This window comes from Erithacus rubecula (genome assembly GCF_903797595.1).
Source record: "Erithacus rubecula genome assembly, chromosome: 2".
NCBI classification, from domain to species: Eukaryota; Metazoa; Chordata; class Aves; order Passeriformes; family Muscicapidae; genus Erithacus; species Erithacus rubecula.
Window position 1 is genome coordinate 4,820,801 of NC_136685.1, and position 15,972 is coordinate 4,836,772.

At 38.0% G+C, this 15,972-nt stretch overlaps 1 protein-coding gene across 2 annotated transcripts in view; it reads right to left on the reverse strand.

The window, feature by feature from the left end:
- Positions 1 to 15,972, reverse strand: part of SUPT3H (SPT3 homolog, SAGA and STAGA complex component) — a 252,787-nt gene that overhangs the window by 121,634 nt on the left and 115,181 nt on the right. For both annotated transcript variants that reach the window (XM_079298425.1, XM_079298424.1), the window contains exon 3: positions 4,738 to 4,822. In XM_079298425.1, coding sequence (XP_079154551.1) covers positions 4,738 to 4,822 — 85 coding nt within the window. The remainder of the gene's footprint in view (positions 1 to 4,737; positions 4,823 to 15,972) is intronic.

The following is a 15,972-nucleotide window of genomic DNA, read 5'->3' on the forward strand; positions in this document are numbered from 1 at the left end:
TGAATTAAATGTTATGTGTGTAAGAGATAATTTATTTCAAATAGCAAAACCAACAAAACAAAAATAATCCATGTGTACACTCAAAGAGTTCATTTATGCACATATGTAACTCAGGACCCAAATCATGCTCCTACACATGAAGCAACAGTGGAATATTAGGTAGCAGTACAAGTTGTATGAAATTAAATACCAGAGGAAGATAAAAGTAAACTATGAAAGAAATTCCAACAGGTATCATGTACAATATGATTTTGGGCACCTGAAGTTCCTTTAAGTTGACATTACTGAATTCTAAATAAAGGCAACCGAGTGGGTCTGACTTCAATCATTTGACATCAGTTGGAGAGATCAGAGTCCATCTTCCAGCAGACACACAGTGGTTGACAGGGAGAAAACCACAATTCTATTAACATGAATTCTACCATTCATGACTGTCTCCATAAGGACTTATCACACATTACAAAGAATTACAGCAGATAAAACATTTAAAGGATGCAGTCCAAGGCTGTTGTGATGTGCTGTGGCCTTCCCCCTGTGCAGTCACTCTTTCATGGACAGACAAGGTTACCTACCTGTATTTTTTGGTGTGCATATGTGTAATTCACCTTCGTTGAACTCTGTCCTACTGCTAAAATATCTTCTATTTCATAGAAAAAAAATCTGATCTCTTCCCAAAAGCTATTTGATATCTCTGAAACAAAATATAAAGGACTGAACTTCAAATCTAGTGCTACAATGAATAATCAAACTCTGTGAAGTACAGGTGCCTGTACTGCTCCTACCCTAACCAGTGTGCCTGGAGAATAAACTGCTGGTAGTTCATTCTGATAACAAACACCCAGCTGATACAATTCCAGCACATGGAAAGTACTTCCTTACCAGCTCATCTGATTTAATTAGTGCATCATGATCTAATTGTCTATTTGTCTTTGAAGGTGACACCTGAAGCATGAACAAGGAGCTCTGGCCCTATCAAGAGAAGATACTAATAATATTTAGCTTTTAATATTAGTCTGATAATGAATGGTTCTGGGGCTCATTCATAATAAAAAAAATTGGAGACAGCTAGTGAAGGTGACAAAGGATATTTCCTCTTTCTTAAATATTATATAAAAATTTCCAAATTGTTTTATATCTGTGTATGTGCAAGATTTAAGTTTTTTTGATGGCAAACTTCTCAATGGTAGTTTAATAAGGAGCAAAAATTCCTATTCCAGTCCTCTAAGTTGCAATATTTTTTTTTTTTTTTAACACAAAGAGCTGAATAACATACATTTGTCCTAAAGGAGGATCTTCAAGTTCCCTTTCTAAGGGTCTGAATACATATAAATAGATTATTATAGAAGATGATGCTTCAAAATCTTCTTAGTGCACATGGAGATTGTATTGGATATGATGGAAGAACAAAATAAAAAAGGCCTCATTCCACTTCCTATGGCCACCAACTGAAAGGCTTATCCCCTTCTGATTAATAACTTTTTGCATTCCCTGTTGAACTGTTTTTGCAGGCACGATTTTCCTTGTACAGCTTTGATTAGATCCTCAAGTCTTAGCCCACATGAAGAAATATAGTTTTAGGGTAACAGAAGTGCATCTATAAATTCCATAAACATTTATGTATAAATGAACATTTAGATCTGTTGCCAAATACAATCAGTCAAACTTGATTTCAAATTAAAACTTAAATTCATTGTGCTTATCAAATACATTATGCTTGAGCAAAAAATGTACAGAACTTTCAAGTGTAGGGGCTTTATGATTTCCTATTGCTTGATATACAAAAAACAACAGGTCTAATAATTACAATATAAGCAGAAAAATTTCAAACTCATTACACAAATATGATGATATTTATCTCTCATCTTTCATGACTATCTCCTAGATATTCAAATCCAAACCAGCTGTCAAAGGATTCATTTCTTAGTCAGCTGAGAATATAAATTCCTTGAGAGATTCAAGTCCATTCAACTCAGAAAGCAATTTTCCTCTTAATCTTCCTCTGGAGATGCCCATTTCCTCCTATACACTACTATATATTTTTAGCAGAATTTCCCTTTATGTAAAGCAGTGTGAATATTATTCAAAATACACCCAAAAACTGTTCATAAAATGTGATGCAGACTCCAAAAAATCTGCTTTCCAGGGATTTGCCTTGTTAGTGCACTCATCTGCTTCAGCAGCTGAACTTCATGAAGTGCACAGTGGTTTGAAGCAGTGACTGTATAAATCTGCCCAAACCAGACCTTGATTTAATGGAGTTCAGATCAACTCTGAAAATAGGAAGCTGGAACTATAAAGCTGTGAGATATCAAAAGTCAACCAATCAAAGGTAATCAAGCTGGAAACTTATTTTTTAATGCAGAGGCTCAAACCTGGACTTAATCAACAAGAACAAGCTCTTCTTACAAATGCTTATTATGAAAGATGTGTGCAATGTGCCAGCTTTATTGCAGGTATAAAAGTAATTTCTACAGTTTAGCTTTATACCTGTATTATGGATGGAAAAATGGACATGAATTAAACAAGAAATCATTAAATTACATAGTGAGAACTGCATAGTCCATTAACATGAGCAATATGACAAAATCCAGGTGGTAAGCAATAAATTTACTTCTGCAGTCAGCTTCATTTATAAAAATAGCATTTCTCTAGTACTGGGTAAATACCAGCAAAAATACCACCATGTAAAGTGAAAATTTCATGTAACTGCACAGAACAGCTCAATAAGGATGTGCAGCTGAGGATGACAAATGTGCAAAATTCCCTATCAGAAGCCCGGGGCATGTAAAACGCTACTGATTTAAGGGTTCCGGCATGTGAATGTCAGAGGTCAAAGCAATGAGCTATTAAAGATACTTTCACTTCCTCAGAAATAAAGTGCTGTCTTGGGTTGGGAGGGGAAAGGTTAGAAAAGCTGTTTATCTGCTGCTCCATTCCCATTCTTCCTTCTGTCAGGAAATTCTACAAGCTCCTGCACCCCACGCAGGGTTAACCCCGGGTCACATCCAGCCTCTGAGTAAGTTCCCGGCTTTGATTAAAGTGCAAAGACCACATGGGCACAGGTTGCACTTTCTCACTGCAGGGTTTGGTAAAGCTCAGCTCAGGGAAGCCTTGGTGGGACAGAACAGCCCAGGCTGCAGCACGTTACTGCGGAGGGAAGAGCGAAGCCGCAGCCATCGGTTTGCATAAATTACAGGGGTCATTAACAAAGAGAAAATGTTACTTTGTCAGAGCTAAAACTGGAATAAAAACTACTAATATATACCCAGGGCAGAGTGTTAAACCAGTGGGAAATCAGTGGAGAGGGGAGAGAGGTTGTCCCCTCCGAGGAGCCACGGGACACGTTCAGGACAGCCCAGGAGGAATGTAATGAGGAAAGAATCCACAGAGGTGCCAGGAGACTGTGGAGACAGGGATACACTGTTGGGCTGCAGGGTATGAGCAGAAAGAAACTGCCTGCAGCTGGAAGGGATGCCAAGGCATTTGCTGAGATGCAGGAAACTACGAAGGGCTGCTGGATTAGGTGCAAAGCTGAAGGAAAACACCTGTTGCAAGCAAACAGTAGGCAAGGGGAAGTCTAATTTTAGGATATTTCTATTAAAAATAAAAATGTCTTATATGCATGAGTATGTAGAAATATATATAAAATATATATTTCATACACACATAAATATTTCTAATATGTGCTGTATCCCATTCTGAATTTTACCATTTTACAGAAGTTTTTAGTTCTAGTAAATGTAGTACCAGAACCACCCTTGAAACTTAGAAAGCCTTGTTATTGCTAATAGGGCACATTGCAAACAAGAGGTGTAGGAACTTGCAGCTCAAAGCTCTATCTGATCCAAGAACTCATCAGATGCAAATATTAGTTTTAATATGTATTAGCATAATCTATATACATTAGTTCTGAATAATGTCCATTCCAACATGTGCTGGTAATTTCATTCAGATCACACAATCATTCAGGTTGGAAAAAACCTCTGAGATTACTGAGTCCAACCATTAACCCAGCACTGCCAAGACCACCACTAAACCCTCCCTCAGTGCCACATCTACATGTCTTTTAATGGCTATAACAAGAAAAACACACTTTTTATGAACCTAAAGGTTACATGTCAGATTATACCTTTCTATACAAAGGTATAGTCATTTGTCAGATGGCAAATTCATGCCATGGTGTAAAATGCCATGATTTATTTCTTAAAAGGAGCTGTTGAATTTTAATAAAATTGAGAGGTTCAAATTCAGAGTTGTTTCTGACAGCTGAGATTGAAAACAACCTCATTTATGTAAAATTTTCATTGGCTTTCAATATATTAAAGTATTCCATGTTTTTTCATTATTTTTTAACATAAATCAAAACATCACATAGAAGGAATATTAAGACATAAATCCTAAGTAAATAATGCATTAACACAAATAATAGAACATTAAAAAAAAAAAAAAAAAAGACAGCAAGGTAGTCTTTAGAAGAAGAGTCAGCTCTTTACTTTTTAACAACTTGAAGTTTTTAACAAGAAATGCATCAGCTTTCTTCCCAGGGTTAGGTGGGTTTGCACATCTGGTTCTACAGATCACTAAGGCCAGAGCATCACCCTCAGTTTCTGGGTTTTATTTGTTCCCAAACCCTGGACAATCTGTTATTAGTCACAAAATTAGTTATTAGATCACAAAAATGCCATGTGGATTGAAGGAGTTTTAGAGTGCAGGCTGTTTTGCCAGTTATGCTCTTACCAAATTTATCAGCTGAGTGTGGACAATGTCTTCCACCAGAATTGCAGTTTCATGGAGTGGCCTGCGAGCATCTCCCAGGGAAAACCTGAAACAAAGAGGTTTATTGCAAGGTTATGGAAATTAGTTCAAAACAAAAGAGGTATTGAAAGATAAAAATAAGAAAATATGAATAATGATAATAAGGTTAATACACCTGTATGTACAGAAATGGATCACTCAGCTTGCTGCAAGGATTATAAACCAAAGTAATGTGGCCAGTGGAACAAAACAATTGCAATAATGCAGAATAAAGCATGTGTGGAGACAAACTGCAAGACTGAGGAAAATCCAGTTTGTAGGAGCATTTGTGTATAACACTCATAAATAAACTACACTGGTAAACTTGCAACAATGGATGAGGAGGAGACTGACATACTCCACTTTTTTTGCCTCAGTCTTCACTGACAACCTCTCTTCCCAAACTTCTCTGGATGATATTTAATGTCCTTTTCCAACCCAACACATTCTATAATTGTGTGAGAAAAGACCAGGCAAAGCTGCAGCATGTGCACTACTAATTTTGCATTTGCAGCCACCTTTGTTGACAAAATTACCAAATAACTATTTGAAAAGGTAAAATGCCACCAGTTTTTTTATCCCAAATCTAAATGGTGGTGCTTAGATGTGGAAGAAACAAATAAAAGGTAAACATTTTTATATACATTCATACACATTTTCACATACAACATGATATGGCAGGAGATCATAAGGAGATTGTAGTGTTCATATAATATCACAAACAAAAGGCAAGGTGAGGACAGCAAGCAGCATAAAATGAGGAATTGTGACAATCAGCTTTGCAAGGTCTTTTTTCCACTTCCTACTTTTCTTACACTTCTTTTTCTGCTATTTCTTCTTCTCTAAGAAATACCAGTTTACATCATTCTAGAGAAAGACAACTCCTACGCTGTTTAGTATTTCCTCAGAACATTTCTGAGAATAAAACGTTTTTTCTCCTCCTAAAGTTGAGTTTTTAAAATACAAAAGCTTTTATAGCAAAATATATTCATTGTAAATTAAATAGCACAGGCCAACAATAACACTACAGATTCTTAAAGAAAGAGTCAAAATTTATTTACAAGCAAGGCTAAAATATTTATAGGTGACTGAATATATAAATTATTTCTTTATGAAAGTATTACTCTACCTTGCAATATAGTAAAACAATATTTCAGTATAAACAACTAAAGAGCTTTATAATAGGGTTATTTTCCTTTATCTAATAATGAAATTATGTTCAGTGTTCTGCAAACAGCATTAATTCTAATAATAAATAAATAGATCAATATCAGTCTGATACATGCAAGGGCACAACAAGAGCTACTCAGGCAAAATCTGAGCACAATCCACTGTACTACACCGGTGATAGCATGAGGAAATTACACCCTGCATTTGTCCCTTACATTTGTCTCTCTTCTTGGGACCATCAGCATCCTAAAGAAAAGGTTTCATACTATAAAATGCAGTATATTTCTAAAAAGAGCACAACTCAAATAACTTTTTCTTCATTATGCAAGGCTGCACATCATCATGGATTAGAATGTCAGGCACTTCCTAGGACTGTAAGGACAGCACAGCAATCCATCCAGAGACTATTAAATATCTTATACACTGCAAATACATGGACATGATCTAGGAAATACATGGAAATAGAAATATTTATTATCATAGTACATTGGAAGATTAAACTGAATTTAAGCCATCACACATTGAAAAAAAAGTGCTCATATAGAATAAAGCTTAAATTTTTATTTTTTCTCTTTCTTAACAGTGAGTTTTGTAAGTAAATGAAAGCAATTACTATTTGTTTCTAATCACAAGCAGTATATAAAACCAAACAGAAGAGTTATCACAAACATACTGCTCATTCTTAACTGCTGGTCTTTTATTTCTAAAAGATATTTTTTTCTTTCTTTTTAGGTCTTCAAATACAAAACAAAATATTTATGCAAGACAGTAGTAAATACTTGGCATCCAACATGATCAGCTTGGACATACATTTCTCATGTTCACAATTTTACTCAGCCCCCCAAACATACAAATTAAAGGGCTTGGAGTGTCTTTTCCAAAGACAACAAAGTGCAAGAACCAAAACTGTTTTTGAGGCAGGATGCTGCCTCTATGTTGAGCTCCCCTCCCCATCTGCATTCAGAAATTTCTCTCACTAGTAATTGTTCTCCAAACAGCAGGAGGGGCAAAGGATTTGCAGTCATGATGCAGCACATCAATACAAAAGGAGACAGATCAAATCTCTTTGGTACATTTTGATGGATGGCTCAGGATAAAGGGCAATGGCTTCAAACTGAAAGATAATAGATTTAGAACAGGTACTAAGAGGAAATTCTTCCCTTTGAGGGTGGTGAGGCACTGTCACAGGGTGCCCAGAGAAGCTGTGGCTGCTTCATCCCTGGCAGTGTCCAAGGCCAGGTTGGATGGGCTTGGAGCAACCTGGGACAGTGGAAGGTGTCCCTGCCCATGGCAGGGGCTTGGAACAAGATGATCTTTAAGGTCCTTTCCAACCCAAACCATCCTGTGATAGACCACAGTTGATGCTGAGACATGAAGAAAGGTTAAAATCAACTGCACTTCTTGATTTAATACAAAATCAAATTCCAGATGCACCTACTTTCTTCCTCCCTCACTTCCATGCTCTCTACCTTCCAAAGCTATTTCTATCTCAGTTTGCCTTCACTGTTTTCCCATGTAACTTCTGCCAGCTTCTTTCCCACACACAGAAAACTAGATACTGGCATGGTGGTTTCAGCAAAAAGTAAAAACCACCACACCCACCCACAGCCGCTTCCTTTTTCTTTGCAATGGATCCAGGATTTTCAGATACTAAAATAAAAGTACAGCTTCTACGTTCATTAATTGTATTTGTATAGCATTTGATATGTCTCTTGATTCTAACATGCTTTTAGGATAACAATCTTTAAGATACCAAACACAGCCTTTTTTTATGTCTTTCTGTTACCAGAAGTAATAATTAGAAATGCACAAGTAGCTTATTATTTTAACTCTTTCCTTTTTTTTTCCTTCACTTTTGCATTGTACCTCTCCACAGCAGAATAAACACTAAACTCCAAGTCAGATGGCTCAGATTTTCCCAAGCTGCAGAATACAAAGTAGTTTAAGAACTAAAAGAAAACCTCTTTTAAAAAAAGACCCCGAAATTTGTTGCCCTTGCTTCTGGGAAGTGAAGCTGAACTTGATGCTTTAATATAAGTTATGAATTTCATTTCACATGTGCTTTGCTTTTATGGTTCATGAGAGTCTTTTAAAGAACCTTCCATTCACTAGACATATTAATAAGTCTTCCTATGAAACACATAAAAATTCTGTTGAAAATAAAAAAAAGAGCTGTTTCTACACAGGTAAATACTGAAGAGGAAATATATCAAAATACAACGTTAGCAGGGCATCAAAGCAGTAAAGTATTATGGAAGACAGTCCTGGTAATAGAAGCATCAACCCATTAGACATGTCCTACAATAACAAAGCCTTCTTAGAAGATCCTATTTCAAAGGTTTGCCTGTTTTAAGGAAACATTTTTACAAGGGGGGGATCAACTTACTCAGATTTTCACAGGAGGATTAAAATAGTAGCATGGAGAAAGAAAAGACTGCTGCAGCGCTTTTATTGTTTACTTTTAGCTTCTATTTCTAATTTATTTAAGTTCCTGTAATGATGTTTCCAGGCTCTTCAAAAGGGTAAATGTCCAAGCCACTAAGTGCCTACATGAAGTATCATGGTACTGTGTGTAAACACACGCTCATACTTGGCACATGCTAAGGTCTGACTGCTGCTCATGGTGCAGGGACTGACATTTATTAGAACTTCAAAATGGGCAGCTACAGAAATAGATAAAGCACTTTTTTGAGGTTTAAATGCCTGAGAAAGGTATTGGGGCAGGCAAGGCACAGGCTTGGTTCAAACACCCTGATGCAGAGCTCTCCAGGTGGCCAGACCACCAGGCGAGCAGGCAGTGGAGACACAGAGCTGCTGCAGCCTCCCGTCCTCCACAGCCTCCAAAGCTGCCCTGGCCAAAAAGGAACTATAACCAGGGTGGCTGGGAGTGCACTGAGCTAGAATAAACAGCTTCCCTCACTGGGGCTTCTACTGAGTTCACACCATAACAAGGCTGCCCCAACGCATTCAGAATTTACCACCTCAAATAAATGTGATGAAGCATAAAAGCAGCCAGGTAGTCTGGTGGGAAATATGTGCTGCTTTTTTTTTTTTTTTTTTTTTTTTTTCTCTTCTAGAAATCCCTAACAATTCTCCTTTTCTGTTTCTACATAAAGGATGAGCCTGTGCCCAGGTGGGCAAGAAGGTGAATGGCAGCTGGGTTGTGGCAGCAGCAGAGTGGCAGCAGGCAGGGCAGTGACTGTCTCTGTGCTGGGCACTGGGGAGGTCACACCTTGAATGCTGTGTCCAGTTCTGAGCCCTTCATAAGGGGCTGGAGTGTGTCCACAGAAGGAAATGGAGCTGGGGAAGGATCTGGAGCCCCAGAAGGGGCTGAGAGAGGTGGCAAAGAGGCTCAGCCTGGAGAAAAGGTGGCTGGGGGGGGAACCTCACTGTCTTCAAGTCCCAGACAGGAGGGGACAGCCAGGGAGGGTCAGGCTCAAGGGACAGCATTAGAGGAAATGCCTTGTGTCAGGGGAGGTTTAGATTGGCTATTAGAATAATTTTCTTCACAGAGAGGCTGATCAAGCACTGGAACAGGCTGCTCAGGGCAGTGGAGAGTTTTAAAAGACTTGCAGAAGTGGTTCTGAGGGACCTGGTTAAGTGACTGACCTGGCAGTGCTGGGTTAGTGGTTGGACTCAATAATGCTACAGGGTGCTGAATAAATCCATGATTCCATGACCCAAACTGCCATAGGGCAAGCAAATACTTCTGTCCTCAACACAGAGGTATTTATTTGCTCCTGCCTACAGCCAGACTGGGACAGTGGATCACAGGGCTCCATGTGCCTGCCAGGGCAGTGACCTGAGAGGATGCACACTGCATCCATGGGAGTGGAGCCCATGACCTGGATGGTGAGAGCTGAAATGAGGCATGTGGGGCTCCAGGTGGCTCTTTAAAATGCTGTTTATTGTATCCAAATGATGCAGCAATTCATGGGTCATGGGTGACAAGAGCCCAGCTCAAGCCTTTTCAGCCACAGCTGTGGGTTCCTCTGAAAGCTGCTTCCAGTCCTGGTTACAATGCATTATATCCTTTTCATTGCAGAGCATTTTTAAACATGACAACCAATCAATACCTTTACTATTACTATACCCTATCATAACTACTAACATTATCATATTCATGTTACTATTTTCCAGTCATAAAAAGTTAGTATGTTACAGTTTAAGCTAAAAGTTGTTTTCCTACAGCAGAAAATTTTGAAATCTTTCTTTCTATTTGCAACATGGCATTTTTGTTTGCCTGTGAACATCTTTTTGCTTGGTAAAAACATCTTTTGTTTGAGGTAGATTTATCCTTTGCTCAGAGTCATAAAATCCCCTTCCAACTCACTTGCTCTTTGCCCTCTCAGTTATCCAGTAAGACTGACTCTGCAATTCTTTTCTTCTATATCAAAACTTGCTATCATTTCTATTCCTTCTATATCAAAACTTGTTATAATTTCTATTCCTTCTTCAGATTCAACATTCAAAAATCTTTCTGTTGGTCTTTCAAGGTCTTTCTGTGAGACCTTCCTGTCAAACCCTTATCTTTTCCAACACTGCATGAGAGGTTTAGGATCTACATAACAATCTGGAGACAAATCTGGGCTGCACACTGGAGAGCCCAGAGGGTTTTTGAGTTGGCTGCTGGGGGGAGCAGGAGGTCCACAGAGCTGCTGGGGAGGCTGTGGGGTTTGTTTGTGAGAACTACATGATTTATGTGTCTCTGCAGGTGAGGACTGAGCTCTCCAGCACAGTGACTGAGCTTGAGACTACTGGATTTGGCAATGACCAAGGTGTGAGTGCTCATCACACACAGAACCAGCTGATACACTGTTATCAAACCAAAAACCAGTCAAGGATCCCATAAAATCACAGAGGACAAACCAGCTACCAGATTCATTTGCACTGGGTAATATGTGGGCTCACATCTCCTCAGTACTGTAAGAACACAGCAAATTTCTGTCAGTTGTTTGGCAGGAATGCTCTTGGAATATGCAGCATATTAATTATCACAGATGTTTCCATATTATAAGGAAATGTTCTCTGAAATATATGAAATATTGGAAACTTGACAGACAGTTCATGACAAAGAAAATCAGTTTTACAGTACTAGGCACAAAAGTCCAGAAAACTTCCAGCAATTTGAACCCCTGAAAGATAAGCACTGCAAATGACTGTAAAACAGTAAAAAAGAAGCTTTGGAAAATCAGTAATATAATATCTTGAAGTAATTAATTTTTATACCAGAGGATACTGACTGTGAAGACAAAGATAAAAACATGGAGATCAGGCCCCTTAGATGACCGAAAATTAGGAGACTCCTCTGAAAATCATGGGAATGAGCTGTCATTACAACAGACAACCCAGAGAAAACAGCAAAGTTTCAAAGTCTCAAAAGCTAAAGGTAACTCCTGTCTCTGCCTTTTTGTTTGTTTGTTTGTTTTTTGTTTGTTTTGGTTTTTGGGTTTTTTTGTTTTTTTTGTTTTTTTTTTTTTTTTTTGCCACAGCTGCTACTGAACAAATTAGGCAGAAGTAAAGACTGAAAGGAAAGAGATGACATGCACAGGAGGACACACTGCATGGTGAGGGGAAGAGGAAAGAAAAAAATCAAGAAAGAAACTGGGGAAGAGAGATAAATAAGTCTTAAAATAATTTCCATTTTATGTTAATATACATTATATCAGAGAGAGAGGTGAGGCTTATGTTTTATAGACTTCATTCTCTCCTAATACTGTCTGTAAACTTACTGGGACATTATTTAAAAAAAATAAATAATATTGCTTGTTATGTTGTCTAAGCTTAACAAAAATGGATCAATCTAAAGCACTGAGTTATTTTTACTAATCAGCAATATCTACCAGCACTACCTGAAAAAGCACTGGAATTTATATTACTATTTATATGTTTGTCTGCTCATCAGGTCACTCCCACCAAAGCCCTTTCAGAAAGAAAAGGCAATAATTCTATGAGAGTTCATAGCCAATATATTTGTCTGCTTGGATTAATGAATTCAAGTATGCAGAGGTTTCATAGAACATGCTGAGCATGGCTCTTTACCAGGATTTAGTGCAAGTGTGGTGAGTCAAACATCTCACTACCTTGATGATGTGAACAGCAGTAATTCTCCACTTTCCTGCTTCTACAAAGACAAGAGATGCTACAGGAAGTTACAAAAACGAATTATCACCTATTTGTGCAGCAAGTGGAGACCTCCTGCTGCCTTATTTAAAAGTTCTAATATTAACTCTAAAAATTTTATTATTAAATTATTGAATCTTTACTAAAAGAAATTCAGCTAAAGGAAAACACTTTTCCTCAAATGTGTATGGCAATGAGAAGGGCAAGTACAGGAAGAACCTGAAATGTCAAATACTAAATGAGGCTTTTTTCAGTCTAAAATTAAGCTGTGATGATGTCTGCAGATATTGGAAAAGCATAAACAACAAGAAGAGAAACATTACATAATACCATTTAATTATTCAAAAGTACATAGTGACAAGTAAAAGGATAAAATTTAGAAAAGGAACATTTAGAATAAATTAGAAGGAAAACATCTGAAAACAAAAATTAAAACCCTCTGTAACCATCACAGAAGGAAGAAAAGCTTCACTGTGGGAGACACAGAAATTTAAGCTTAGCCAAGAACTGGGGAGGGGTCTTGTGATGCTAAATGAGTACACAAAGGAAATCTTGATTATGTGAATTAAAATAATTAAAAGATATAATCCCATTCTATTATGGTATATCACCTGCAACTCTGTGCTTGGAGTCTGAAGTAAACTTCACTGATGCTTGTAATAATTAAAATTCTGAAACCCTGAAAAGACATCATGATGAATAATTATTTTGAGCTAATTGAAAACTTTATAATGCTTTCTTAATGGTTCCCTGCAGATATGTCTTGATTACCAGAGTGGAAAGCATCATCCAAACAAATCATTGCTCCTCTGAGTTAAGACCTAAACAAGGCAAGACCTTTGTTAGAGCAACTTTGTGTACCTGAAAATAGAAGTAGTTTGTTTACACCCCAAATTTTTAACTGGTGAGGTTTGCCAGGCAGCAGGATTAACAATGCCTAACATCCTGCCAAATGAAAAGTCCAATTCTTCTCACAAAAAGACAAACCCTGCCCTCAGTGATGCCACCATAAATCAAGAATAACACAAAATCCTCAGGGATGAATTTCAGAGATGCTGAAGTCTCCCAGCTCCATGGGAGGTCATTCTGTTTTGACTCAATAGTGTTTTAAGCATGAACCTTCTGAATCGTATTCTAAAGCTGATTTTGAATGCTTAAATAACTTTGGAAACAAAATAATATCTTACATTTTCCCTTTAGAAAGGGCAACTTTTGTTAGCATTCCTTTACTATGAAGTGGGCAGTAAGAAATGCCTATTTAATTTTCTCCTTAATAAACTCATCTTCAAAATCAGTCTTGCAGACCAGCAGAGGAGGGAAAAAGGGGAAAAAAGATACTATTATATCACTTCTACTCCATGAATCACAGATTAGCTGAGGCTCGATGTGTGGAGATACCCAGTTCAATTCCCCCACCCAAATAATTTCCTCAGGGCTGTATCCACTTGAGTTTTGACCTTCTCCAATGATGGATATTCCAAAACCTCTCTGCACAAAGCTTCCACATCCTTGGCCAACCTCACAGTAAAAAAACCCTTTTATTTTTAAGTGGAATCTCCTATATTTCAATCTGTGCTTAGTGGCTCCTGTCCAGTCACTGGCCACCACTGAAAGAAGCCTGGCACTGCCTGCTTTACTCCCTCCCATCAGGTATTTACAGGCATTGATGAGATTTCCCTGATCCTTCTCTTCTGCAGGATGAAATGGCCCAGCTCTCTCAAGCCTCTCTTGTATGAGATGCTCCAGTCCCTGAAGCATCTGAGTGGCCCCTCACTGACTTGTTCCAGTATTTGTGTCTCTCTTGTACTGGGAAGTCCAGCAGAGGGACCCAGATGTGTCTGTCCAGTGCAGAGGGGAGGGATCACATCCCTCACCTGCCTCATGCAGCCCAGACTCTGTCCAAGAGCACAGACTGCTGCCCCCTGTCCAGCTTCACTGTGCCTCCAGCCTGTGCAGGTGCCTGGGGTTACTCCTCTCTTGGGGCATTACTTAGGATTCCCCTTCATGGGGCTTCATGAGGCTCCTGTTGGCACATTTCTCCAGCCTGGTGACAATGACAGCACCATGACAGGGTCCATCAGCCACTCCTGGTTTTGTATCCTCATCAAACTGCTGTGGGTGCACTCGTGTCCCATTACCCAGGTCACTAATGAAGACATTTCACAGTGCTGAGCCCAGGATCAACCCCTGGGATCATCAGAAGCAACAGCCCTCCAGAGGGACCTCACACTGCCAGCACCAACCCCATGAACAGCCCTCTGTCCACCCCTTGATCTGTTTCATCAGCTTCACAAGAGGATGTTAGAGGAGAGAGGGACAAAAGCCTTGCTCCAGTCAAGGCAAACAGCACTCCCTGCTCATCCCTCATGCACTGCACTGGTATTTCATCATAGCAGGCTGTTGGGTTGCCCACATACAATCTCCCCTTCGAAAATCTGACAACTCTGAATCAATTTCAAATCCTTAACAGGCTCAGAAATCATTTCTAGGATGACCTGCCCAGAGGTCAATGTGAGGATGACTGGTCTGTCATTTCCCAGATCCTCCTTCTTGTTCATTTTGGGGACAGAAATGGAATTTTCTTCCTTCCATGCCTCAGGAATTAACTTCCCCCAATTGCCATGACTTCTCTTTACAAGTAATATCATACATAAAATCAAAGCATAATCCTGTATATTATGTCATTGGAAGAGCAAATATGTAAATTAAAGTCTGATTTCAATCAGAAAGTGTAGAAAGATTATCTGTACTTAAACTTTTATGACTACAGTTAAGACATGAAAAATGATTTTGTGTATATAAAAACACAACTTAGAAGATACATTTGAGTAAAAGGTTTTTTAAGTAGTTTTTCCTTCCCCGTGGTCAATATGCAAAATGCTGTCAATTTTGATGCAAGATGCTATAGACATCTACATTCAACAGGCTATTTATAGGTAACTGTTTCAGAGTGAATATGGATAAATTCCATCCAAAACTAATTTTCTAAGTTTTTCTAAAAGCTCTGCAGAATAATCTTTCTACATATGGTCTTCACTGAACTAACTTGGTTATTCTTTGTAAACTGTGGGAGGTACAATATTCACTGGCTGAGGAGCAGTGTGATTTTGTAAAATAAATAAATGATTGAATTTGGACAATCACATCATGTAGGTGCTTTTAGGAGTCCTGTTATTAATGAAAAACAACAGACTTTACCCTCTGCTTTTTTTTTTGTTTTGGTTTTTTTTTTTTTTTACATTAAACACTTTCTAACTGCAGAAAATCTGCAGATTTGTCCCAATGCAAAACTGTGGCAAGACCCCTTTTCAGTGCAATCACGCACTCATCAAAATACACCAAACTCTAACTGTTAAAGTGTCTTAAACATAAATTAATTTTACAAATCCTTATGATTGGCTTAAAAAAAAAATATATATAATTTATTCCAGTTGTATAACGCAGTATGTTCCATTTGCTCATTCATAAAGAGTTTCAGATTTTCAGGAAACAAATGAGACAACTGCCTGCCTCGACTGGACTATGATCAGTCACTTCTGCCCTAGGAAAAAGTTCATCTCAACAAAATACCCAAACACAACTGGAATTTAACAAAGCCAAGAGAGATGAGTTCTCAGCCTGCTCTCAAGAGGACAGAGCAAAAAAGTGATGAGGAGAGCAGGAAGTCAAAACATCATTTCATTGTGTGTGTATATATATATATATATTTATATATTATAAGTGTTAACCAAATGTGGAAACCTCTTGGTATTTTAAATCTAGATTAAAACCACAAGACAATTTAAGATAATCCACAAGATACAAAACATAAATGAGGATGAATATTTTATGCTAATTTTTAGAGAAATAATATTATTTTTTTTTATATTCTCCAAAACATCATGG